This window comes from Carex rostrata, chromosome 13, assembly GCF_964058835.1.
Source record: "Carex rostrata chromosome 13, lpCarRost1.2, whole genome shotgun sequence".
NCBI lineage: Eukaryota > Viridiplantae > Streptophyta > Magnoliopsida > Poales > Cyperaceae > Carex > Carex rostrata.
In genome coordinates this window covers 10,294,999-10,322,714 of record NC_135930.1, presented here as the reverse complement: position 1 = coordinate 10,322,714, position 27,716 = coordinate 10,294,999, and the positions used below count along the sequence as shown (strand labels likewise).

Here is a 27,716-nt window from a genome sequence, read left to right as displayed (position 1 = left end):
TTTTGTTATGTTTCAACTGATTCTGAGTCAAGTAACCAATTTCGCTTCTGTTTCGACTAATTTTTTTTCTTGATATATTATTATTCTTTCCGATAACTAAAACAGGCAAAATCGGTTACTTGACTCGGAATCAGTCGAAACAGAACAAAAATTCGAATTTTTTTGACACAAGTTTGTTTTGTGTAAAAATTATATAGGAAAAATATATTTAAAAGTTAATAAACATTTGCTATTTGCTGTGAAGATGTAAAAGATATATTAATTATGTAGTACAATAATCTACTTGTAATCCACTTATAAAATATAATATAAACTTTCAAGCATACAAACATTTATCTGAATATTTGACTTGGTCACTATTATAAAACTATGATAAGTAACAATTAATGTAGAAGTTTATGCAACGGAGTGATACAAAAAATCAGAAGATGGCATACATGTTTTAGAGCATGCGAATTCCTACGTGAATACAATTTCAATGAAATGCATGGAGGTAAGAGTCTCAATTTCAAAATCGGTTATTGAATAACCAGACACTATTCATATTTCCGGTCATTGAATAACTGGACATTTTTCTCATTTCCGAGAATTGGATCACCAGATAAAAAATAAAAATCCAGTTGTTTAGTAAATGGATTGGGTATTTTTCAAGATTCTGTCAAAAAAAAGGGTAGATTTCATAATTTTGTTTTATTTTTGGATATTTATAAAAATTTCGGGTTTTTGAACATACTAAAAGATCATTTTTGTAAAAAAAAGTAGCTATTAAGTCGCAAAGATTCACTAAGAAGTGTAAAAAGTTCTTGTAACTGTAACAGATAAGCCAAATATATATACACAATAGTTCTTTAAATCTACTGCCAATTCCAGTAGAACATAGCCCGTAAATCAAAAGAAATGACTTGTAACTGCATATTTCTCAAGTTCATATATGGCTACCCAACCGCCCAATTCGAAGAAGAAAAAAATCTCTATTTCTACAAAAATAATGGTGCTTATTTATGTTTTCTAGCATTAAAGCACCATATATTCTTACTAAGAAGCCCAGTCTCCTCAATTCGGTAGTAAAAAATACATAAAAAAACATCGGGCCAGGATGAAATTTATTTTTAGCTAGCAGGGCTCCAGTTTCTACTGAAGACACTGATACCAGGCAGCCTAATTGCAAAGCGGCTGCTGCCAGATGAATTTCCATTACTCTGCTCAGCTGGCTGGGATGACCCATTTGACCCGTTTGATAGATCAATTAATCCTGGTTTCATAGATTTTGATCTAGAGAAAACTGGACCGACAGGGCTTGAGACTCCTTGGAGTTCCTAAATAAGAATATACCATTAGAAGTTGACAAAGGGTTTTTCATATCCTATCGTTTTGCTCACATTTTCAAAATATTGTTTCCAGATAAAACCACCAATGTTCTAAAGCACTTGCAGGAAAACCAAGCATTACCCCGTGAAGTCAGAGACAAACGAGTCATACTATCACCCAACATTCTAGAGGAATCTGCACTAGCATACAACCGCTAGGTCACAGCGTGTGTTAGCGGGTAAATAAATCCATTAATAACCCTCTTTTCTGTTACCCCAAATTAAACTTGCTGCATGCTAATTTAGATGCTGGGTTGCTACTCACAACATTATATGATTTACTATTGCAAGATGTTTGGTTATGTTCAACAAAAGACACAAGGACACACTAAGAGTCACATTTTGCTCCACTAATTCATTAAGCCTAATAGTTGGGTCAAATGTGATGAATATTGCAACATATTGGTGCAATTTGGAAACAGTAGCCGATATATAAAAAAAAGAGTAAGCTGGCAAACCTTAAGGAATGTCTCTGAAACAGTAGTTGAGCGATGAACCTAAAAACATGTAAATTCCATAATGTTAGAGACCAACTGGAAGTATATTTTATATCAAATATGGAATCATAAAATTCAGAATGAAATTTTGAATAAAAAATTAAAAACAACAAGATATGATACTAAAAGATCAAACCTTAGGAGTAGGTACAGGTGTAGTCTCTACTGGGGCAGAAGGAGAAGTAGTTGGTGAAGGTGGCAGAGATGCAGCCTGGAATTTGTTATAATAATAGATCAGAAAATATGAAGTATACAGATAAGTATACACATTACATGTGTATGTCGATGTAAATGTATAATAAGCAAATTGGTATGAACCCCTTAACAAAAGTGTCCTTTTTAATTGAATTAGAGCTATTGTTTATTCTTTTCATTGGAAAACAGACCGCATAACTTAGACCTAGAGGTAGCCTCCAAGTATTAACAAAATGGTAAATTTGCAAACTAGATAGTAAATTTTGCAAAAAAAAAAAAAATTACCCTATCTGCTGGCAAACTCCTTGATGATTCAAGGGTCAGACGGGATGAACTGGTCGATGCCCCCTGTCGAAAAAGTATTAACAAAATATAAATAAATGTCGATTGAATCAATTAATTTCAAAAATAAAAAAATTATGTTCACCGATTACTCCTCCTAATAGTGTTTTGCTCTTGTTTTCATTAATAAAAAATGATATTTTTGATCATATACTCTATGCTGGTACCACTGTACAGTGTAGTTGCTTAGGAGAACAGTCATGATACTATCAGGACTTACTTGATAGCTGAAACTAATACTGTAATTTAAGTTTCTGCATGAAACGGGCCTAAGCAGCCTTATTTTTAAAAAAAAAAAAAATGATATTCAGAACTTCATTGCTTTACCACTAGAGAGCCATAGATACTCAGGAAGGTCACTAAAAAAGTATATACACTCCAGGCCCCCATCAAACACAGTAGTAGTAACATCCACATGAAGCTCAATGATGTGCTAACTTTCCCTCGTTGCCGATTCATCTTATTTAAGGCAGTATTTATGGGTATATATTTAAACTGGGTAGACAAGCAATATTCTTGATGTTCTAATGGGTGACACGCATATTCTTGAACGGAGATGATATTTTCAGGTCTTATAAGGGCAAAGACAAATATTGCTGGCATAACATATGAAAAGATAGGCAACTCACCAACAGCATCTCAGAATTACGATCCTGCTCGAGTCTACTCGCAAATTTGCACAACTCAGAAATTCCCCTTGTTGTCATATCCTAATTGAAAAAAAAAATACAAAAACAAAAGCAAACAAAAGGGAAGACAAATGATCACAAAAATAGTTAACAAGAAACTCTATAATTACTGCTTATAAGTTTCTCTTTTGCATCTCCATATAGTACTTCAAATATATCATGACATTAAAACTTAAAAGACATTTACCTGACTACTCTCCAGTCGACCAAGCTTTGTTTCCTGATATAAAAAATACACAAGTCAAATATTAATTGCCTCCACAATATATAAATAATTCCCTGAATGGCTGGTCATGTGCATATATTCTTAATGGTGACATATTCAAATACTTCTTAAAAAGAGGTTTTAACAACATTTTAATTTTCAAGGGGTGATACAAAGTTCCTGACCTTGCAAGTTCAATATAAGTAAATGAGAAGGTTAACTTACAAGAGTTTGGACAACAAGATGGACAGATTGCATGTCCTCGTGGAAAGCAGTTATATCTCCGTGCAATCCTTTCACCTATATTGTGGACCAAAAAGACACTTTTTATTAGAAGAAATGTTGCCAGTTCTTTCTGTTTTCATCATGTTTAAATTACAAAACTAAGGGTCAATTTGCCTCGGAAGGAGCAACAGAATCAACAACACAATCACCCTCCCTAAAGGTGTTGGGTTTATGACAAGGATTATATTGAGATTGTTTTGAAAAACATTTTTGAAATTGTTTCCCTTGGGTTTATGACGGAAACAGGTGCACCCAGGCTGATGAGTACTAATTTTCAACAGGGCAAGAGAAGGGCAAAAACATAAATTAAGGATATCCTGATCTCACAACATAATTGTTAAACTCAATAAGGTGGGACTGGTTTGAGCAAAGAAGCAGATTAGGGGAACCTACCACACTGTACCTATACCACTAACGTGGAAACCAACATAGATATACCAGAAGAAATGTGATATTCGATACAATCAGGATCACTAGTGAGCCAATATGATAGACAAAGACAAACAATAATATATCAGGTATATTAGATCAGCAATACTGCAGAGAAAATAATTAGTTCTTATTTGCACCTATCATAGCCTTTTTCCTTTTTTTTCCTAGTAATTCAGTATAGACTTTCAAAAGCATCACATACGGCCCTGGGAAAATGAATAGCATAAATGACTGCACATAAATGATGACCAATTCTCTAAGCCCCCAGCTTCCAAAATTAAAGCCCCACAATCCCTCACTTGCCAACTTAAGGCATACAAAACCTCCTTTCACTCTTACATAATTGAGGAAGAAAGCAGAGCAATTTACCAATTCAAATAATAATAACGTTTTTAATGAAGGCCAGTGGTGTTACAATTTCAAAAAGAAATCTGTGCTGTAAGATTTAATTTAATGATTCTGCATTGAAATATGTGACTTGAATGACACTTCCTTCAAAAAGAAAAGAGGGCAGTGATGTTGCAATGACATTTCTCATGCTCATACTACAGGGGAATAATATTTTCTTGAATTGCAAGGAATCCAGATGACATTTTGTTTAGATTGGAGGCACATAAACCTTTTGAACTTAGCTTATTCACTGACTGCTCGAAAACAAGGCCCACAATTCCAATTCCAATTCCAACACGTAATTACCCAGCATCTATACATAAACCAGTCTCTATACTGGCTTTTTTTTAGATTGGAGGCACATAAACCAGTGAACAGTAATTACCCAGTCTCTACACTAGTACAATTCCAACAAGTACATTAATCCTTTAGTTGAGGATCAGAACAAACCTCATCCCGAGTGGCTTCGCTTATTTCCTTGCACTCATCTAGACGGATGTCTACTCGGTCGATTCTTGTTGAAAGAAATCTCTTTGCAGCCTGAAAAAAGGTTACAGAAATTCCAAATATTCCTCCATGAAAACCAAAACACCTCCAGAATATTCAAACAGTGAGAAACCAGATATAGGCCAAAACCAACTCGTCACCACTTCCAAGCCCCACACAAATATGTTCACCATCCAACCAACATAATAGACCTTAATGGGATAGAAATAATGGTTAAAAGAGGCCTGGAAAGTTTTTGAATGACCATTTCACAGAGTATTCTCAAAGTTGGGGACTTTAAATAAGATTTACTTGCTATTTAGGTTTCCTCCCTTCTACAAAAATAACATTAATAAAAAAAAATATAATATAAATAACTAAAAAGGAAAAGATACTAGAATGATCCAGAACAAGCATAGTTTTAAGTGTGATTTTAAAATGGACATAAATAAAAGGAGAGGAAAAAGTGGGGTGAAAAATCATAAACATACAACAACAGAAGATTGAACTTGCTCGAGCTGTTTTCCTACTGCTGCACTAGCATCAGCCAAACCACGCTTTGTCACAAACATCATATCAGAAATCTTCCACCCCTGACAATTATCAACATATAAACAAGTACATGAAATTTGCTATGGTTTAGATCTGAAATACCTTACAAGCAAACCTGACCTCCTACAAGTTAGTACCCCACAGATACAGGCATCAATATCACCTTCTAGAGCAAATGCTGTGTAAATCAGGTTCTAAACATAACAAAATGGATAAAAGACCATCCAAATACTGAAGGGAAATAAGTCAGTAACCTACCTTCCAACGAATGTACAAGTAACCAACTGTACCAACCACAACAATTGCCGTAACACGATTGAAAGTAACACGTCCCCCTGAACCAAAGAAATCAAATTAAAATAATGGGAAGGAAGTTAATATAACATTAAATTGCTTCAGTGCTCCTGTTTTGAGCATTAAAATAATGACACAAGATGATCGAACAACCATTAGATACCTGAACTGGTTGTCACAATGGTGATAGATCGGGATGAGGCCAACTGCTGTAACTCTTGTCTCAAATTATTTACCTAAAAATGGTGATCGAAATATAAAATTCAAATAGTGGTTATAATCATAAAAGGGAAATGAAATTGTGCTAAACTAGACATGCAAAACCATAAGAAAGTTGAATTAATATGTAAGATCGATTACTTGATCCAACAGTGAATCAGTTTTGGGTTTACTACTAGTGGATGATTTCGGGCTCTCTTTGTCATGCTGAAGGTACTTCAAAACCTACAAAGAAACAGGAAAATCATAACATCTAAATTATACATTACCGTCTTTTTGCAAAAACATAAAAATACACAAAACCTTCCTCAACAATTTTGTACACAATATACTAAAATACCAATTCTTGTTAACATTTAACAAAAACAAAAGTGCCACCTTTATTAAGTAAACTATCTTTCAGTATATACCATCAACATACTCCAGGACACATTGGGGCACTTTTGTAGGATAAAATTTCTCAGATGTCCCCAAGTCAATTAAAAAAGGCGGGGGTTGCTAAAATGCAGTCTTAACAAATTACCTTAAAAGCACCAGAGAAAGCACCAGAGAAAATGTCCTTTATTCCAGAGGCACCCGCTTCATTAGTAATGGCGGATCCAATGATAGCTGAAAAGACCAAAAAATCAAAATAAATCGTCCAAGTACCAAACCAAGTTAGTAATCACCTGGTAAAATCAAAACAAAGGTAGGGTTATCCCTGATCAAATATATCCAACACACCAATTAGGTCACATGGTTAGCAATTAAAAACAAAAGTACATGTACTATTCAGAACAACGCACTTTATGTTTTACCAGGGAAAGAAAATTTAACCCAAACCTAAAACTGCAAGAGGAAATTTTTCATTTTCAGTACATTCAGACGTGATAATCTTCAATAGCTCATTAAAATTACCATTTTCAGTAAGAAGCTAACTCAGATTTAATCATCTATTTCGTGTTCCCCAAGAAATAGGAATGCTATCGACCATAGCAAATGAATCCCAGACGTTACACAACACACCCCAGATTTTGCTAAATACAAGGATATAACAGAAAGATAATGCCAAAAAAAAAAAAAATCGAACGAAAAATTCACAATCGAAGTACCTGCGCTTACTGCGAGCACAATTTTTCCAGCCATGCCTTCGATCAAAGCCTTAGGCGATGGAACCGTATCACCATCGAGGTATTTCTTCGCGCTTTGATCCTTTTTCTTAGTTTAGTTGAGCGCACTTGGTAGTTTCTAGGGTTTCTGTTTTAAGAGCTCGAACTGGTGTCCTGGCTTCTCGCAATTCTTTCGCTCTCGTCGCAGAGACCTTATTGGTTCGTCCTCTCCAATTCATACAAAATGGAGATATCCATTCACAGAGCCAAATAAGCAATATAATACTTTCATGTGTATTAAAAAACTTAATATACATAGGTACTTGTATTACATATGCACTGCGCTAAAATTAAATAAACTAAATTTTGGTTTATCCTTTTAGCCTGTGATATTTATAATTAGCGAATGTTGAACTATTTATGTGTTGAAGTTTCATAATTTGATTTGTTAAATGTAATTGCTCTTCAGTCATATTTATTTGCAAATTATCACATATTTGTGGCCCATCTAATTTAGTTACAGTAAGAAAATTTGTTGGAATCATGAAATTAGATGAAGCCACAAAGTATGTTGAACTATTTAGTATTATATTTTTTATAAAAAGAAAATATCATAACAATTTTTTTATACATTTGCCAAATGTCTATATTATAAAATTATTGAACTCTTATTTTCATATTAAAAATTCTCATTCTCATTCTCACAAATTTTTTTGTTTCCGAACAGACGCTAAAAGTACTTGTTCTTAGTCATATTTATTTGATGATTTTAAATATTTTGTTTAGAAAAAAGTATCTTTCATTGAGCAACTGTCAAGTTTCTACTAGAAGAAAACTGAATGTTTGTTAACTTCCAGTGTAAATGAAATGGAGAAAATACTGAACATGACAAATCGCCAGCGTCGGAGTTCGATTTTTTTGCTAAACTGAAAGTGGGCCCCATATATGCACTGGCCCACTGATGAGGAGCTTTGAGCTTTTTTTTTTTTTTTTCCAATGTGTTGTCCTATTATGAATTAAAAAAATTAGCGAAAATTTTATTTGGAATTGATCAAAGTCGTTCTCAATTTTTTAATGACAAAATGAGTGTTATAACTTTTCATTATCTTTCAGTGGTCTCTCCATTAATTATTCATATCGCTTCCGATTCCTAGCCAAATTGGCCTTTTTAAGCTCTGGAGAAAAAAGGGATATCAAGTTGTGTATTTCCATAAAATATTCTAAGAGTGAGTCTACGGTACTATGCATATCACGGGTTGTTACCGTGCTACGGCTCTATATTCGAGTTTTCAAATCCTAACGGTCGATCCGAACCGTTCATCTTGTTCTCCATATTAATATGTGTTTGGAGACCAAATTTTACATTTTTTGAAATTTTTTTACTATTTTTTTAGATATTTAGAAAATCACTTGATCTGAAAATTCTGGACCATCCAAAACAATGATTTTCAATAAATTTAAAAAAATAGTAAAAAAATTTCAAAAAATGTAAAATTTGGTCTCCAAACACATATTAATATGGAGAACAAAATGAACGGTTCGGATCAACCGTTAGAATTTGAAAACTCGAATATAGAGCCGTAGTACGGTGCCAAATCGTAATATGCATAGTACCATAGACTCACTCATATTCTAATCTAATAATCTTCCATAAAACACAATGATTTCAATTTTCAAGTATGGCGATTTCCATATTTACTTTTTTAACTAAATTACATTCGCTAACAATAGTATAAACTGTATATATTTTTTAAAATATTTTCCCTTTTTCAGATTAATTTATGGTTAAATTGAGAAATATTTATTTTCCGATTTTTTTTATTGTTATCATAGACTGATTATATATTGTTCTTATATTTAGGAGCTAATTGACAAGCGAAGAAAATCTTAATTTGATAAATGCCGTAAATGATCAAGCAATCTATCTAAATTAGGTTGCCATAAGAGTATCAAATCAATGGAAGTAGAATGAAATTAAATATAGATTCCATAAAAATAATAGAATCTATTTAAAAATTATCACATTCGATTATAAATTAATATTAATATTCCAATATAAACTTAGCAATTGAAAAAGAAATTGTCATTTTAAAAACCATACTCTGTTCTTCAAAGGAGATAACTTTTTGGTTGAGCAATTCAAGCGTGTCAAATTTCTGACCTAGAAATAAATACTTGGGCTATAAACGCTTTCATAAACACAAGTTTATAAATCAGATTGAATTGCAAATTTTTCTTTCTTTTTTTTCCCCGAATTCTCCGGAGGATGGAAATGGAAAATTGACTTGACGTGTTTGGTTTTTGCTCCATAAAAAATGGGATCCGAGACCCGTCAAGGAGCAGACAAATGCATGCTCTTTATTTTCGTTGACTTTCTTTACAAAATTTAGCACTAAATTTCTAATATTAAGAACAGAAAAAAAAAAAAACTATATAAACCAGTCAAATGCAATCAAACCGATACTAAAATTTCAGTGTAGAAGTGCAACATTATTTTTCAGGGATTTTTATTTCATGTTTGCGCAAAAGAGTTTCCAATTAAACAATATTAATAATATATTATGATTGCATATATTTTACATACCGAAGTTTAATTATGTAATATAGAAAAGATATTACACAAACAAACAGACAAAAACAGAAATTAATCCAAGTACGGTTAAACTATCAATAAAAATAATGTATTAAAATGTAATATTTAATATATGTGCATATATAGTACATAAGTACTATGAGAATTAATGCGCATACAATAAAATGATAAATATTTTTTTTTTATTGACATGCATGGATACTAAAAAAATTTTAGAACTTACAAACTAAATATATATATTTTAAAAATTAGACAAATAAAAATACAATATGATACTAGTATAATCTTAATTAGATTAATTAAATTTATAGGCATCATAATATCAACTTGATATGCCTAACAAGATAAACAAAATTTAAAAATAAGTGGAATATGTGGTTGATATTTGTATGCAATGTGATTCTATTTGCATAAGGCATAATTAAGCATATGCGGTTGTATATTGAAACACTAAATATAGTTAATCTTGATATAGTCTTACCTCAAAAAAGAATTAAGGTATTGTTGGATAAAAAAAAAGTCTATAAAAAGTAACGAATACACAAACTAATTAAATTAATTAACTAACAGGCGAGAAATTTTGTTTGTTGAACGAATATTATCATACATCCGTTTTGCATGCATATGCAAATTGGAATTATAATTAGCAGTATAAGTATATATATAACATAAGGAGTTGTGGTAAAATTAATGAATGTTAATTTGTGTTTAGTATACTACATATATAGAATATTCATTTTTATTCATAATTATAGTTTGAGCATGGATTTTATTAAATAAAAGTTTGTAACTATAATTTGCTTCATGTTTATAATTAATTAGAATATCATAAAAAAAAAAAACTATTTCAGCACATAAGTTATTAATTTTTATAAGAATGAACAAAAAGGAAAAAAAAATAGAAGCTAGATTCCTCCTTATTTTAGTTCGCCTACAATTAGAAGACAGCTTATTTTTACCTTGCTCAACTGGACACATATATTAATATTGCACAAATACTGAAATTAATTCATTTCTCATGCATAGAGAAAGGAAGAGAAAGGAAGAGCAAGAAAGTGTCTGTGCATTGCAATATGAGCGCCTCAATAGAAGCATTGCTGATGGCAGCTGATTTCAACACGAGCTACATAGACTACGAAGAACACGACGAGTGCTATATACCGCCATATCTCTTGGCTTGCAATTATGAAAAAGAAGATGTCGTCGACTATTCTCCGACCAGCTCAGAAGATACCAAGAAATTAATCTATGGAATTAGCAATGATGCAACAGATGTGCATAATATTACTCATGAAGTAGATGGCTCTGCTCGCGATAGATCAAAAGATCATATCAAAAGTATTAGTGATGAAGAAACTGTTAATGAAACTATGAGAAAATATGTCTCATGGATTGAAGATTACAGATTAACGATAGACAAGCTTATAAAATTAGGTCTTCGCAAGGAAGATTCTAATTAATTAATAAAGGTTTGTCCATTATTAAGTAGAGGAAATGAGATCTTCTATTTAGACTATCATGTTTGCTATCTAATAATTAAATTTCATTTTGCGTTATATATAATTTAATTCATTCGGAACTTAATTATTAACAGTATTTTGTGATTTGTGCGTTACATATTCTTGTTTGTCTAATAATTTTCTAAATGTTGTTAGAATATTTCTTAACACCAAATTTGTCCATTTGAAATTTTAAAACTTTTTTTTTGTGATATTGTGCGTTAAAAAATCTGTATTGTCTAATTTTTTTTTTTAAAAAGTTGGTAGATTATCTATTTCATGTTTGTAGAATTAAAAATAATTATTTTATTTCCGCATTTTCAAAACATAGATATTGTTATCTAATTATATCCAGATTTCCGAAAAATTAGGAACCAACCTATTGATTCTTTGGTTCTTGAATTGAAAAAAAATATGATAATTCAAAAAGAACCAACTTTTCTGTTTGATTAGAATTATGGGATTAACAACTTAAAACATATGATAATTTTTTTCCTCAGTCCTTCAATTTTTTTGCTTCTTTTATTTTTATTAGGTGTATAGAAATAAATGAAGTGTATTCAACAGTAAAAAAAAATACTACATTACAAAAAGAAACGTAGTCTATTAATTGTTTCATACTGATCGAATGGTTTAATTTAAAAAATGCAGTAATTTTTTTTATTTATTTATTTCTATGAAAATAGATAGTTGCAATTTTTTGGTGATAATTATTATGGAGCACATGGTTCTGAGTTTATTTCTATTAAACTAAAAGATATATATATATATATATATAGAGTACGGCTAACGCGCTTCCTCTAGCATATGGGCCGAAATGCTTCCGGTGGAAAGTTAAAATTTCAAAATCCAAAAAGTCAATCTGAACCGTTCATCTTCTTCTCCATATTAATATCTGCTTGGAGACCAAATTTTACATTTTTCTGAAATTTTTTACTATTTATTAAGCCATTTTGAAAATCACTGATCCAACGGTGGCTTACCAAACAGTAAAAATCAGAAGCTACCGTTGGATCAGCGATTTTCAAAATGGCTTAATAAATAGTAAAAAATTTCAGAAAAATGTAAAATTTGGTCTCCAAGCAGATATTAATATGGAGAAGAAGATGAACGGTTCAGATCGACTTTTTGGATTTTGAAATTTCAACTTTCCACCGGAAGCATTTCGGCCCATATACTAGAGGAAGCGCGTTAGCCGTACTCATATATATATATATATATATATATATATATATTGGATATTATGCATAAAAGTTCGTTGAAACGACAGTATATTGTGTGTTATTTATTTACATTTTGATTTTTGAATGAACTGGGGCCTCATGGGTCAAAAGCTGCTTAAATAATTGATGAGGTACTTAAATTATAGGGTACCTTAATTATAAGCTATTCCATGAGAAATTAACGGTTCAGATTAATTTCAGTCGGATCAAACTGATCAATTCAATACTAATGGAAACTATATGGGGTTCGTTTTGAGATTCGTGTGAGGGTAACAGAACGGTCCGGATCTATTAATGACTCCTCAGTCGTAATTACATGCATGCATGCATGCCCTAGCTAGCTAATTTCTTTCAACAAAATGTTATGGGGAAAGCAAATTAAAAAGGATTTTGGGCGTAATTAATTATTTTGTTTCAGATTTCTGAATTTGTGCATCATATAGTGGGCATCTTTCGCATGATAAGTTGGTTAGTTCAAATTTGTTTTCATGACACTAATTAACATGCAAAAAGTTTCTCCAACCAGGCAACCAGTCTAGCTAGATAGCTAGATGCATGCACCAAATTAATACTTACAATTTTGAAATGCACATCGCATATATGTACGTGCATCATGCATACTAAAGTGTTTGGTGATCGAGAATATATTTGTTCACAGAGTGTCGCATATAAAATTTTGAGAATTAACTATCTATATACAATAGTGCAAAGTATTAATCTTAATAAACAGTTGAATTTGTCTAACCATAATAAGAAACTTCTAATATACATGTTTTAATTAGCTCTGGCTTCAGTGCATGTGCATTGTGCAACACAGAAAAGAACATGCGGATCGGTTATCATCAATTATTTTTTATAGTGCAGGCCGGGCTTTGAATGTAATATGATATAATGTAAGGCCCAATGTGATGCGAGGTCCAAAACGATTTACCTTCATCCCCACAAATGTTGGTCGCATCTCAGAAAATTGAATTGGGCCTAAAGAAGTCAGGTCTAGGAGACTAGGACGGATAAGAATAATGCTGTAACCACCATTTTTTTTTTTTTTTTTTCTTTTTTTTCTGTACCACTAAAAAAATAACCTTTTGACATAGCGAACCTCAAATTAATTAATGCACAATGATAAAAGATAATTGTAGCTACTACTATATATTTTCTATGGTGTGTGTCACGCGTCACTTACTATTAAATTTGTTCACCGAGGCTCGATCCCGAGAGTTTACCATGATCTTACACTTGTGTTAGTATTACAAAAAGGTATTCCCGATTCTCTAATATTTGCACATTATAATAGTTATTTAGTCCTTTTCAAATTGTGAATCAGTCCTTTTCAAATTAAAGGACGTAAAATGAAAAAAGAAAAAAAAAGAATGCATCGACCTTGGTTTGTTGAGATGTCCAATTCACACCAACTATTTCGCACGGTGATGCCCTCAATATCGGGTCCTTCCGTGCTAGAGAAACCCCACCGCTTTGAAACAAACACCGTCATGTCCGTTGAATCGGCAACTGTTGATCGATAACTTCATATTATACATGCTCAACTAGGATTTTTTTTTTTAAAAAGTAGCTTCCACCGATCCTAGAGATCTAGGATCGGTGTAGCAATAAAAACACAACCTACACCGATCCTAGGGATCGGTGAAATAAGTTTTGCACCTACCACAGCATACTGTACTGTTTCAGACAGAAATTACCTGTTTCGGTCCTAGTTTCTGGCAAAAATTGTACTGTTTCGGGTAGAAACCACCTGTTTCGATCTCAGTTTCTAGAAGAAACAACCTGTTTCAGCCTTTTGTGCAGTATGATGTGGTGGGTGCAAAATTGACTCCACCGATCCCTAGGATAGATGTAGATTGTATTTTTCTTGCTACACCGATTCGTAGTTTCGGTGAAAGCTAGTTTTCTAATTTCCAAGCAAAGAAGGCTTGTTCCATTGAAATAATTAAAAGAAATTTTACTTTTTTTTAAAAAAAAATCCTCAAATAGCATGATCATTGATCCTGTTACTGTATATTGTTATAATCATAGTATTTAATTATCTGGATTGAGACTATGCTAATTGCATATTACAATCAATTTTGTGCTGTAGATTCATATTTTGTTTTAAAATTTATATAGTTCATCTGAATTATTAAACATAATCTTGAAGATCAAAATTTATATATTTTTACAATTTTTTTACAATTTTTTAGTTCATTATTTTCGGATGGTCTAAATTGTTTAGATCAGGTAATATTCTATCTATCTGAAAAAATTAAAAATATTAAAAAATATAAAATTTGATCTCCAAATATACATTTTCATATGGAGATGATATTTAACGATTCGAATATATTGACCGTTTACAATTTGAAAATAGATATATGAGCCTATAGTACGAGTTGATCCATAATATGCATATTACCATAGCCTCACTTTTTAATCTAAGAGGATCATAAGAAATGAATTACAGACGTCCGATTAATATGGAGGTGAACTGGTGATGTTTTCCTTGACAGAGTTTTTTTAGGAAAAATAATGGATAAAAAGACAAAGTATTTGGGATTCGCTCTAACAAAACAACTTGTGATTAAAAAAAAAAAAAACAGTCATTTTAAGTGTTGCATTGTGTAGGCGATTTCGATCAGGTATTGAAAATAAAGGATGCGAGATTTTTTTTTGTTTTAATACAAATAAGAAACAAACGTGTTGCATTATATATATAGAATGACAATTGACGAGTACATTCATCTTACCAATACCAGAACTGAAACGCTACAATTATTAAATTGACAATGTTACCGGTTTTAGTCATCAAAATGGGAACACGCCTGCGCCAAGATCAGCTTTGTCATGCGATGTTAGCCGTGAATAGCACGGTACTATATATGCGTACAAGCAAGAGGCGTACGTACGTGTGGTCACCAATGTGACACGCGGCTCAAGCCAATTACGAATTCGTATCCTCTGAGATATCTCAAACTTTGCGTGACTTTTTGGAAAATCCCAACCGTTTAAATACTCTATCCACGAATCTCAATGCACACATAATACTGACCCCCTACATCATCCCCGAATAGGCACCGGACACGTCGGTCACGCAAAAGTTGAGATATCTCAGAGGATACGCACCCGCCAATTACCTGGCCCCATATCATTGTTGTGATTCTCTCCAATGAAAGAAAATTCTACATCTTTTAAATTTTTTTAAAAGGTTAGAGACTTAACTGTTTAATATATATAAGAAATTTTATTTATATTTTGAACTGTGATCTTTCACACCAATAACCAATGATATTTCCTTTACCACAGGCACTAACCAGTGTTATAAAAAACGTCCGTTTAGGCCGATTAATTGGCCGATTAGTCGTTCGTAGTGACCAGATTGTCATGGTTTTTCTGACTAATCGACCGATTATTTCCGATTATAGCTTATTACTCCCGATTAATTGCTTGGTGGTACCATGTCTGTCCGACAACCGCATACCGTTATTTAAAACACTGCCACTAACACAAAGTCCGGTTTCCATTTTTCTTTATTTTTAAGCGGAGAGTGGAAAAAAAAATAACAAATTGAAATTGAGCAATGCCAGAATGTTGGCATGTTGGATGATTTTTTCTAGTTACGAAGTTTTTAAGATGACTTCCAAAAATAAATAGTTACAAATTTTTATGAGCATATATTTAAGATGATTTAAAAATAAATATTTAGTAATTTTTATGAGCATAATTACACTGATTGTCAATGGCAGATAGTGATAGTTTTATCCATTTGATGTATAGTGTATACAATATAAAGAGGCAAACCATAAAAAAAAAGAGTTACAAATACACCCTTTTAGATGCCAGACAGTGAAATTTTCTTAACTCAATATATGAACATAAAATATGCAGCCAAGCTTAAAAAAAGTTACAAATAAAGAAAATAATAAACAAAAAATGATACTTCATCACAGGTATGATGAGGAAATATGTGGGTTTTTTTTTTTTAATCGTGATATAATGCGAGGGGGGTGTTCGATTCATGCTAAAATTTACACGAACTTGATATGCACGAATTTTAAAGTGAATCAAACAATTCCGATCAGGTATCAGACCGAATTTGGTTCGATGCTCATTAGAGGTGTCCCTACAAAGAAAAGAGTAGGTCCGATCCCATTGGATCTACTTTTAGGTTCAATGGGCTCCACAATTGTCCGATTCACTTCAGTCCGCACGACAACTAATGCGAACACACATGAATATTAAAGCTGGGAGCCTAGATCTTAAAGTGCATCGGACAGTTATAGAGCCCATTGAATAAAAAATAGGTCCATGAGCATCGAACCTACCCCGAAGTCCTCCCTACGATGTAATGTGTGTGAGGTGGAGGGAGAGTTAATTAATCAATTGAGTATGGCTTAAGTTGAATTATTTGTTAGCATAAAGCATAATATAAGCTTGATTATTTTTAATTGCTAATGAATTACTTTGAGCAAGTCAAAGATTTCAACCGGCCAACATAAAGATTCAATGGGGGTATTAATTGAAAGATTTAACACATTCTCCTCAACCGTTGATATTTGATTGCTTTAATTAATTGATTAAATCAATATTTCTGGTCAATGCTTCATATTTATATAGGTCCCCTCTCTGTTTTAACTACACCGTGTGCGTGTGACAAAGGCAGTACGGAAAGAGAGAAGTCACAGAGTTCATGTACTTCTAAATTCATTGATGTTTTGTTGGAATTTATGTATGTTTATCGTTTATTGTGTTAGAATAGTTTTGAGAGGCCTATCAGTAAATAAACTATTATGAAATAGTTCAGAGGTTATTTATAAGAGTGCTTTGTAAGGCTCTATATAAATTCAGATTATTAATTAATAAAGTAACTTTTGGCTGAAATCTTTATGTTCAAAGAAAAGTACCCTCAAATATTATTATAATAGTTTATATGTTTTGGCATGATATGTTGAGCATTACGTTCTTTATAACTAGTTATTTGATCCGTGACTGTGTCATCGGAGTATGTTTGAGACATTTATTTAAAATTGGGATTTGCTCCTATTATGAGAGAATAACTGCACTTGTTATTCTTCCTTCTCTAAGTACGTTTGGATGCATTTTTTGAAATAGAGTTTGCATTCTTTGGATGCATTCTTTGCAACAGTTGCTATTTCGGCTTTTTATTGGAACAGTGAAATAGCACTGTTTTGCTTGTTCGGAATAACAAGTGTGGTTGTTTGGATGGACTTGATTTAGAATAGCATTGTTATTATGAGAATAACACTATTCTCATATCATCCAAACATATGAAGAGGAGAGATATAGAGGGGAGGGATAACAATCTGCTGTTATTTTCTCATAATAACAGCAGATTCGGACGCATTTACTTAAGATCAAATCTAGATCATGTTATATGAATAAGGATGAACTTTGTATGAGAAAATGTTATTCTATTATGAGAACAAAAGATTTGCCGCTTTGTTAGCTTTCTTTCTAAGCAACGGCAATACCGTCCGAATAACAATTTTATTGACCTCAGTGCTGCACAAAGTCAAAAGTGCGCTGCTAAAATCTACACTCCTTATAATACGTCCTTGTCCCTAACTATAGGGGTGGTCATTGGTTCAGTTCGGTTGAAACCGAATCGAATTAGACAAACCAAAGTTATAATTCGGTTTTAAAAATAGAACCGAATCGAACCGAACCGATTTAGCATTGCAACCGAACTGAACCGAACTGAAGTTTTATTTCGATTTGTTCAGTTCAAACCGAAATATATTTATGTTTTTTGTTTAAAGAAATTGATTATAATAAACCGAAGTACATTAAGAAATAAACCGAGTTATTAATAAAAAAATTCAGATATTAATAAATAAATCGAAGTATTTAAAGCAGTTGATTAAGAAATAAATCGGGGTATTAAGAAATAAACCGGGGTGGTCTGGACCAAATTCATAATGTATAAAAGTTCGATCGGTTCAGTTATTTTAGTTTTGAAAATTTTCAAATCGAACCAAACAAAAGTTATAATTCGATTCTAAAAATCAAACCGAATCAAATCATTAAACCGAAAAATCCAAACTATTTAATCCAAACTAATTCGATTCGGTTTAAAACCGATTAAACCGGACCCAATGAACACCCCTACCTAACTCCCTAATCCCTGTGAGGCTGTGACCTATCAATCAAAATACAGCAACAGAAGATATTTTGATTTTCAAAGCATCTGCTAAGATTCTGCTTACCTGCATCATTTTTTAATTATTATTATATTGTTTAATATCTCTTTTGTCTCCATTTATTAGTGAACTGGAGAATACAAACTACACTCCCTCACTGCGAAGTAAATTGATTAAATTTTATTCCATTTTGCCGGCACCTCTGACATACCGAATCTGATGATTCATACCAATTTTATGGGTCCTTTTGTGTAACAAATCTATTTAAAAAAACTTACCTACTCGTTACACGATTTACTATAGTCTCATTTATCAACAAATAAAAGATGTTAGTTCAGACACTCGTAGTCATAATCCGATACATATAAAACTCTTTTGTCATTTCTCCTCGTCTCTGCTCATCCTCCCTCCCCCTCCCCCTCCCCCTCCGTGTCTGTAAAAACTGTAATGGCGCAAACCGATCTCATGGATCAATTTCTCGACCTCCGGTCTAAAGCGAATGATATCCTTTCGCAGTACGAACCGCTCGCGCTAGTTCTGGCACCTCTTTTTGCTCTTTTCTGCGCTCGTCTGCTCCATTCCGTATTGTCCGCGATCAATGAAAGAGGATTGAAGAACTTAATCATCGGATTCGTCATGGCCTCCGCCAAGTAGGACTTCTCTTTCCTTGCCTTTTTTTTTTAAATTTATTGGAGCAAATGATGGTGTGTGTGTTATTTATCTTGTGTAATTACATCTTAGACACTATCTTTTTTACCACATATTGTAATTTGAAAATATCTTGATTGTTTTGTTTAAGTATGGACTAATCTTTTGCTACTATTCTTAATTTCGATTAATAGAAATTTAACTTTAAAGTTTAAACTTGTAGTGGCTTAAAAAGGCAATTCTATTTTCACACACAAAAAAAAAAAAAATCAACAAAGTGGGGGCTACCTTAAGATTTGGGCATTAAATAACTTCGCGGTGATCTTTTGTTTTCCAGGAAATTTAATAAATGCGTTATCTATTTAGATAGGTCAATTGTTTACAGATCCTCCGAATATTATAAAATATCGCGTCTATACCCCAAAAATGCAGGAAATCCAATTTAACCCTTTTTTATACCCACAGGCGCTCCCAATTTTTTTTAGCTTGTGCTAATTAATATATTGGATCCCTTGTCTATGGAAAAGGTATTTGGGAGAGAGTGTATTTTATGTTCTTGAAGGGCTGACCTTTTTTTTTTTTTTGTGTGTGGGGGGGGGGGGGAGTTCTTCTGGTGTAATGTTAATATCTATTGAGAGCCCACCTTTTCATAATGATCAAACAGGAGGGTGCAGGTTGTAATTAATCTTTTCTTTGTATTTCTATACCTTTTGGAGCAGGCTGGTTCCTGGTGTGAAGAGTTACATTGAGAATGAGAAGAAGAAGGTTAGTGGTTGTTTGTGAGCGTTTTTTCATTTCAGTACATTGAGTATAGTGAAAGGACCAAAATTTGCATGTTTTCATCTTGAAATTTGAGTTTGTGGCAACACCCAATACATCCCAGTTGCTTATCCAATAACTAATTAGGTAGTTTCATGTCAATTTTAAGTGCTCGACTTATAAACTTCCTGCATTGGTTTGGTTTGTTTTAGGATATCCTAGAAGACCTATATCGCATCACTTAAAACTTTATATACATAACACACTTCATACTGAAATGAACAGTATTTGATGTTGTAACCTCTTTGTATTGGGTACTACCTAGGTTGTGGATCAGATGCAGTCAGGTGCATCTAAGAGAGAAGGATGGAGAACTGAGGTGCCAAATTTGGGACTAAATGAAGGAGTACTCCGAGAGCTTGAAGAGGCTAAGGCTAAAGATGTCACTTGGCAAGGGAAATGCTCTGGTACAGTGTATGTATCCCACTATTAGCACTATTATGATCTGCAGTAGGTATTACTGCCATGGTACCAATGTGAACGACTTGGTGCCGTCTCATTTCATATATGGAAGTGTTATTGAAGTTTTGGATGAAATTTAGCCAAGGAACCTCGAATAGAAGCATTTTTGGTGGTACCCACTGTCATACTGGTCTTATAGTACTTGATGTTTATTTTTTTTTTGAATTGCTATGACAGAATTTCTGTTTATTATTGGTGCTATTTTGTCGTAGGTACATTGCTGGAAATGAGACTGAAGGTCATTTTGATCTGATAAACAAAGCCTATTCAATGTGAGATACTTTTCCCCAATTCTTTGAAAAATTAGCTTTTAATATCTAACTAGGAGGTATGTACTTGTACCAGTTTGGATTACCATATTTAAATATTAGTCATTGTTAGAATTAGATCATCAATAATCACTTTTTGCAGCCAATGTACTAAAGTTAGTCCATGACACACTCGGATAGGCAGTTCAAAAGGAGTATTGGATTAGTTTCAGCTCATAAATTCGTTAGTTTGGTTCTCACTTGTGAAAAAGGGAAATCTGAGTAGCTTTCAGCAGTCACTGTTACATAATTGTAGAACGTCTAATTTTTTTTTTTTTTACTTAGGTTTTCACATACCAACCCATTACACCAAGATGTGTTCAAAAGTGTTGCAAAGTTTGAAGCTGAGGTGGTTGCCATGACAGCTGCACTTCTAGGGAGCAAAGAGAAGGCATCAGGCGGTCAGGTTTGTGGCAACATGACATCTGGAGGGACTGAGAGTATCCTCTTAGCTGTTAAATCATCACGTGACTATATGAGACTCAAGAAGGGGATCACCAAGCCAGAAATGTGAGTAACAGCGTTGCTTTGATTTTTGTCATGACCTGTGCAGGAACTGTACTGGTTGATAAAATTTGGTGGTAGATCATCATGCTTCACAATCATTTTTGGGTGGGCCAGTTCAGGTCTTGTGTGAGGTCAAATTGGGTTCAGTCTTTGGTTCTATTGAGTCAGCACATTTTCGAGTTGGCATGTCAACTTGGTCTACTCATGATTATGATTGTTGGATTCATTTTCAATTTCAGTTGTTGGTTTGGGTCAGATTCAGGATTCAGTTCTGTTCTGGTTGCCCTGAATTTGGAAAGAAAATTATTTGGAATTTCAGCTGTCTTTATTCTTTCTTTCACATCAGGTTATTATAGTTCATGCAGGTTCAGCCGTTCAGGCGTAATGTCAATTTAGCTTCAGGTAAGGATCAGTTGGGCTTCATGTGATCAAGCTTAGACCAATTATTTTTAGTTGGGTCTATTGTAGGTTTGTTACAGGTCCATGCATTGACTTTCCAAAAGATATTGGGTTGTGTTCTGGGTCCTGGTCCAGGTAGTCAGGCCCATGTTTTAGGTCAAATCAGCTATCGTAGCCTTTTTCTTGTGAAAATAAGCTTTTTATTCTTTCCGTTCTTGGTTTTATAAAAGGCTTATAATTATAGGATAATAGCTGAATCTGCGCATTCGGCATATGACAAGGCAGCCCAGTATTTTAATATAAAGGTGCGACGCGTCCCTGTGAATAAGGATTTTCTTGCGGATGTGAAGGGAATTAAGCGATGCATTAACAGAAACACCATCATGGTTTGTTCAAATTTATTTTATTGTCGGTACTTGTATGACATTTCTTTTTCAACTTTGGATTGTGGCAGATAACTTTTAATTGTTTACCTATACTTAACATTCAATGTTCTTCCAGATTATTGGCTCTGCACCTGGATTTCCCCACGGCCTCATTGATCCAATAGAAGTATGCCTTCTTTTATTTTAATTGTTCAATTCTTTAAAACAAGGTTTGTCAAGGTGTGTATTGGCTGGTAAAAACGTGTACAGTGTATGGTTTTTGGTGGTATAGAGTGTTGAAAAAACAGGTCTATTGCCTGCCAAATTGAAAACATCATTATAGCCCTACAAAAGTTGGAGATGCAATATGTGCTTATAGAGTGTTGAAAGTACCTCAAAGATGTCCAAAGCACCATTTTGTCTCACTTTTTATGTTTACAACAAGGATGAAAAGGTTTTTTTTAGGCATATTGAAGGAAATAGTAGACGTGTATAAATGATTACTTGCTTCTTCTTTTTTTTACAAGGGCATGCTAGATATTTCTTGTTTTCCAGTGGTTTTTAATGATATTTGAATCTTTGATGCTTTTAAATGACATATATGGAACTGTGCAGTAAAAACTCCTTCATTTGTTTTTAGGAGCTTGGACAGTTGGCAGATTCATATGGTATATGCCTGCATGTTGACCTATGCCTTGGTGGTTTTGTATTACCCTTTGCTCGCAAACTTGGGTAATTGTTTTTAAAAGAAGGGATCGACTTACTATTTTTTCATGACACACCATGGCAACAACTTGCTTTGTTTCATTAATTATGTTATAAGGGGTATTCACCAAAAAGTTATGAACTAATATAAGAGGTGAAATGATCAGTCCACAGAAATAATAATAATTAGCCATTGATTTTTTGACATGTTGCTATTGTACTAAACATATTTTTAATTTTATAATTTTTTATGTTACCCATTGCTCGTGACGTAGAACAAGATCAACAGTTCACTTTTGTCATTTGAAATGTTATAAATTAATTATTAATTCAACAAATAAAGTTTCTTCATGATGTGTTTGCAAAATATTGTGCTTGGAACCCTCTTGTTTTAAATAATGGTTTTACTTTTGTCAAATTTTGCAACTTTTAGTTTGCTGGTTGTTGTATGGCATTGACAGTTATTCGTAATTATATGAGATCTAAGCTGAAGTTACTTCTTTTATATATGCTTAAACTTGTTTTATTTAATGTTCTTCCTTTGATTGTTACAGATACCCTATCCCGGCCTTTGATTTTTGTGTTAAGGGGGTTACATCTATTTCAACAGATGTACATAAATATGGATTAGCCCCAAAAGGCACCAGTGTTGTCCTCTATAGAAATCATGAAATTAGAAAGGTAGCTTTCTATTTTTCTGCAAATTCGAAAGTGAAAAGGGCTAGCATCATCTTGTTTTATAAGCCAATTTGTTAGAAGAATCTCAAGTTTTAGATGAGCCTTTTATTTATTTATTTGTAATATCTTGAATGGTACTAACACCTGTTCCCGTTTCTTTTCTGCAACCATCCTCTTGCCTCTGGGAATGCTTCTCTTATAGTGTCAATTTGTTGCTGGTAATTCAGTTTTTTTTTTTTTTTTTCTTTTTCATTTTCATTAATCATTTACATTGATAAACAGGCATTAACTTGTGCTCAATCTCAATGCAGTGACTGAATGGTCGGGTGGCTTGTATATTTCTCCTACTATAGCTGGGAGTAGAGCCGGTGGATTGATTGCTGGAGCATGGGCTGCCATGATGGCTCTTGGTTTAAATGGTAACGAGGAAAAAAAAAGAGTTAGATTGTTTACATAAAGGCCCTTTACGTTCAATGCAAATATCTTTTTGGTCTATTGAGGTTTTAAGTATTTTCATTTTTTTGCTCTTGTTAGAATAAATTACAATGTAGGCTCATGCATATGGTTTTGGTTTAGTATCTTTACCCCAGCTTTGAAATGCTCTCCTGATTAAACACACTTGAATCTCAGTTCAACAGTCAATTGTGCAATAACTCCTATGCGATTGTGCCTTAGGCCATCAATCTTGCAAGCCCTCCTCAATCCTCAATTAGAGGTTAACTTAACCCAAGTCCTCAATGCTAAATATCCATAATTAGTTATCTTACCTATTTTAGCTTAGTTACGCTCATTTCAGAAAAGTAGCACAAAATATTTACTATTTAATATTTTTTATCCTTTCTGTTGGGGCATCTGTCTATGCTAATGTCTGAATAATGCCAGGATACATGGAAAACACAAGGCAAATTATGGAAGTATCCAAGAAAATACAAAAGGGGTATAACAGAAATTAGCTCTTTCCTCTCTCTGTAGTAATATTAGAAGTACCTGTTTGCCATGTAACTGAACTATTAGTTTTAATTCTGCAGAATAGAGGAGATACCTGATTTATTTGTGGTAGGGAAGCCTGATGCAATGGTGATAGCTTTTGGGTCTGAATCAGTTGATATCTTTGAAGTGAATGATTTAATGTCATCTAAAGGATGGCATTTGAATGCATTGCAAAGACCTAACAGGTATTGGCTTCATTTTCAACCATGTCAGATCTAGACAATGCTATCATGGTAGTCAGTCCAGCTGCACATTTTTTTATTTATTTCCATGCTTGTATGAACAATGTGGCATTGTATCTTTCTTGATGCATGTCAGGTCTCATAGCATTATGTTCTGCTGTGACCACACCACCAGTTGGTTTTGGTACAGTATATTATAATAGTGCAGTGTAGGATTGATGCATGTGTGGGTATCTGACTGGTAAAGTATGGTACTACAATTTACTGGGTGGCCTAAAAATAGTATGGTCCAAGGCATACTTTCATCTGCTTTCTACCATGCATAAATGTGGTCGGGTGTCACATAGCTTCGTACCATACTTCTTGATCCACCATATTATGATTAATTTTTTATTTTGTTGTTTATTTTCGTCACCATTATTCTGTTTATTAATATTTTGTTGATGCAGCCTTCATATATGCGTGACGCTACAGCATGTTAACGTATACAGTAACTTCTTGGATGACTTGGGGGAATCTGTAAATACTGTAAGATTCTTATAGTATCCGAACACTTTGTTTTTGCTAACCACCTACATTGAAATTAAGGACTACAAAACCCCTTATATTATATGTGAGAAGTGGTGCATAAATATAGTAGGCAACTGACAAAAAAGTGTATATTGGAGAAATTAGTCGGTAATATTGCAATCTTATAATTTAATTTCCATTGAATGTTTATTAATTATACTTTCAGGTAAAAGAAAATCCAGGCCCAATTAGCGGAGGCCTTGCACCGATTTATGGTGCAGCTGGGAAGATGCCAGATCGAGGCATGGTTGGCGACCTTCTGATTGCATTCATGGATAGTTCTTGCTAAGATCATCCTACATACTTCGTTGTTTTTTTATTTATTATTTTCTGAAAATTGTAATTGTTCCGTTAAAACAATGAATAAAGAAAAACGTACGCTTTGTAATTGTAATTTTCTGTAGTTGTGTGTTGGTTGGTTTAATTTTGACGACCTGTTACTGATTTTGAAACATTCTAGTTAATTGAAAAGAGGCCTGCTAAGCACAATACAGTAAATATCATCCATAGAAGAAAAAGTGGGTGAGGCTGAATTTTTTTTTTTTTTTTAACAAATTAGACAACTTTTGCTGTCATTAAGGTCCAAAATTGCGGACCTGCTGCCTCATTTACGAGTCTATATCCTGTGAGATATCTCAAACTTTGAGTGGATTTAAACGATACCTATATTTTATTACGTACCTATTTGAAAGGAGCCAGTTTAATGTGCTTTAAGATTCGTGCACACAGGATATGAATGGTTCAAATATTACACAGAATTACTCAAAAGTTTTGAGATATCTCAGAGGATGCGAATTCCTCACTCACCAGTTTGTCGTTATAATCATTATCATTTTTCCTTAGTGTTTCCTGAATTCATATCACCTAAGGTACTTCATTGTTTGAGTTAGAATTAACAGGGCAACGCGGACACAGATGGTGCATGGCAGTTGTCACTTCGTGCCGTGAGGTGTTGGGTTCGACTTCTGCTTGAGTCTGATGTCCATTGGATCCAAAGTGGTTCTAATGGGTTCGGTAACCGTCGGATCTGCTTTAAGATTCGTGTATACGGATTTTAAAATAGACGCAAAATTGCGGGTGTGAATCCTAAAGCAGATCAGTCGGTTAGCGAATCCATTGAAACTACTTTGGGTCTAATAGACATCGGACCCAAGCTGCTTCCGTTGGGTTCAGTCTCTGGATCGTTCATCCTATATTGACACAAATCTTATTATACGTTACTTAAGAAACTATGAAATTGATGAAATCGGAATTGGGTTGGCACTATTTGATGTTGATCGGTAACAGATTTCACAATTGTACAAGTAACAAACGTTTCATTGCCTGCCATCGTTGCACGGGGAAAAAACATATATTTTTGTTATTTTTTAATCATATTAATTGCAATGCATTTAGTTTTCTTATTCTATTTAATTTTCTTATTTTTGTTATTTTTAAAGCTTGCCGTATTGCCATATTGTAATTATATTCGTACATATAATTCGTATATTTATTTCTCAATTTAAGATTCTAATAATTTGATTTCCTTTTATATAATTATATATATTCAATTAATTCTCTAAAAATTCTAAATGAACGAGTTTTATAAATTCTATATTTTATTTGTACGAATAATTTCATATAATTATACTTTTAATTAGAATTCAATTATTTATTTATTAATACAAATCAAATTTTAAATTTCTTTTCTAAATGATTCAATGGAATTGTAACGAATTTTGATTTATAACTAATTATGGGTTCTATACTTTATTTTATGTTGTAAATCTCAAAGTTTTAATATACATAATTTCATAGTTCATCTATATTTCGAAATTTTAGATTCATTTTAATCGGTCAGATAATTTCTGAACGATCGTTAAATTAAAAATTTTATTTAATCATTTAAAATTTCGGATTCAAAAGGGCCGGACTGCGGATTTATTCCGTTTTTCCGAATTTTTATTCGGAGACGCGGATTTATTCCGCTTTTCCGAATTTTTATTCAGGGCCGCGGAATAATTTTCTAAATAAATATTCGGGGCCGCGGATTTTTTTCCGCATTTTGGGCATTTTTAAAATTTTGATCAGACCCTGGTTATTTTTATTAAAATATTTTTAAAATTGAGTAAAAATAAAAATGTCGGTGGTTTGTCTGTACTTAATTTCAATTATCTTTTTCTCTAGAGATTAAACTCTTATTATATTAGCTTAACCGACCAATAGATCAACAATTTTGCAGTATCGACTCAATAGATCAACTTCACTGCCTGAAAGCCGACATTTTTATTAATATCCAAAAAAAATAATAAATTTCAAATTCTACCCATTTTTGTGCAGGATTTCGAAAATTGTTCAAACCGGTCAAAATCTCACCGGTTTCTCAAATTGGGACCGGTGAGATTTTGACTGGTTTCAAAAAAAGAAACCGCTGAGATTCTCACAGGTTTTGTATTTTTTTTTTACAAAACAATATTTTTTTTTAATTTTTTGTATTGAAATATTAGAAATGTTTAATATATTTCTTTGAAAATAGATGAAATATAATATAATTTGATTTATTAGAAAAACTGCGACAAATAATCCGGATCAATATTTT

The 27,716-nt window shown here is 32.9% G+C and overlaps 2 protein-coding genes across 2 annotated transcripts; one reads left to right on the top strand and one right to left on the bottom strand.

Moving 5' to 3' along the window:
- Nucleotides 1-791: 791 nt before the first annotated feature.
- LOC144564018 (uncharacterized) lies at nucleotides 792-7,273 on the bottom strand. Its single transcript, XM_078313505.1, has 14 exons — nucleotides 7,045-7,273; nucleotides 6,477-6,562; nucleotides 6,095-6,178; nucleotides 5,898-5,970; nucleotides 5,699-5,775; nucleotides 5,380-5,481; nucleotides 4,853-4,942; nucleotides 3,521-3,595; nucleotides 3,278-3,310; nucleotides 3,031-3,111; nucleotides 2,345-2,407; nucleotides 2,001-2,075; nucleotides 1,826-1,864; nucleotides 792-1,316 (listed from the first exon to the last, which is right to left on the bottom strand). The coding sequence occupies exons 1-14, from the start codon at nucleotides 7,076-7,078 to the stop codon at nucleotides 1,110-1,112; spliced, it is 1,119 nt and encodes a 372-aa protein (XP_078169631.1). The 5' UTR covers nucleotides 7,079-7,273; the 3' UTR covers nucleotides 792-1,109.
- An 11,638-nt stretch (nucleotides 7,274-18,911) lies between these two features.
- On the top strand, nucleotides 18,912-25,532 carry DPL1 (dihydrosphingosine phosphate lyase). Its single transcript, XM_078313407.1, has 15 exons — nucleotides 18,912-19,155; nucleotides 19,873-19,918; nucleotides 20,238-20,386; nucleotides 20,647-20,706; nucleotides 21,028-21,252; nucleotides 21,893-22,034; nucleotides 22,150-22,200; nucleotides 22,654-22,745; nucleotides 23,273-23,399; nucleotides 23,599-23,614; nucleotides 23,708-23,815; nucleotides 24,279-24,333; nucleotides 24,425-24,571; nucleotides 25,018-25,096; nucleotides 25,305-25,532. Exons 1-15 carry the CDS (start codon nucleotides 18,953-18,955, stop codon nucleotides 25,425-25,427), a joined length of 1,623 nt encoding a protein of 540 aa, XP_078169533.1. The 5' UTR covers nucleotides 18,912-18,952; the 3' UTR covers nucleotides 25,428-25,532.
- The last annotated feature ends 2,184 nt before the right edge of the window (nucleotides 25,533-27,716 follow it).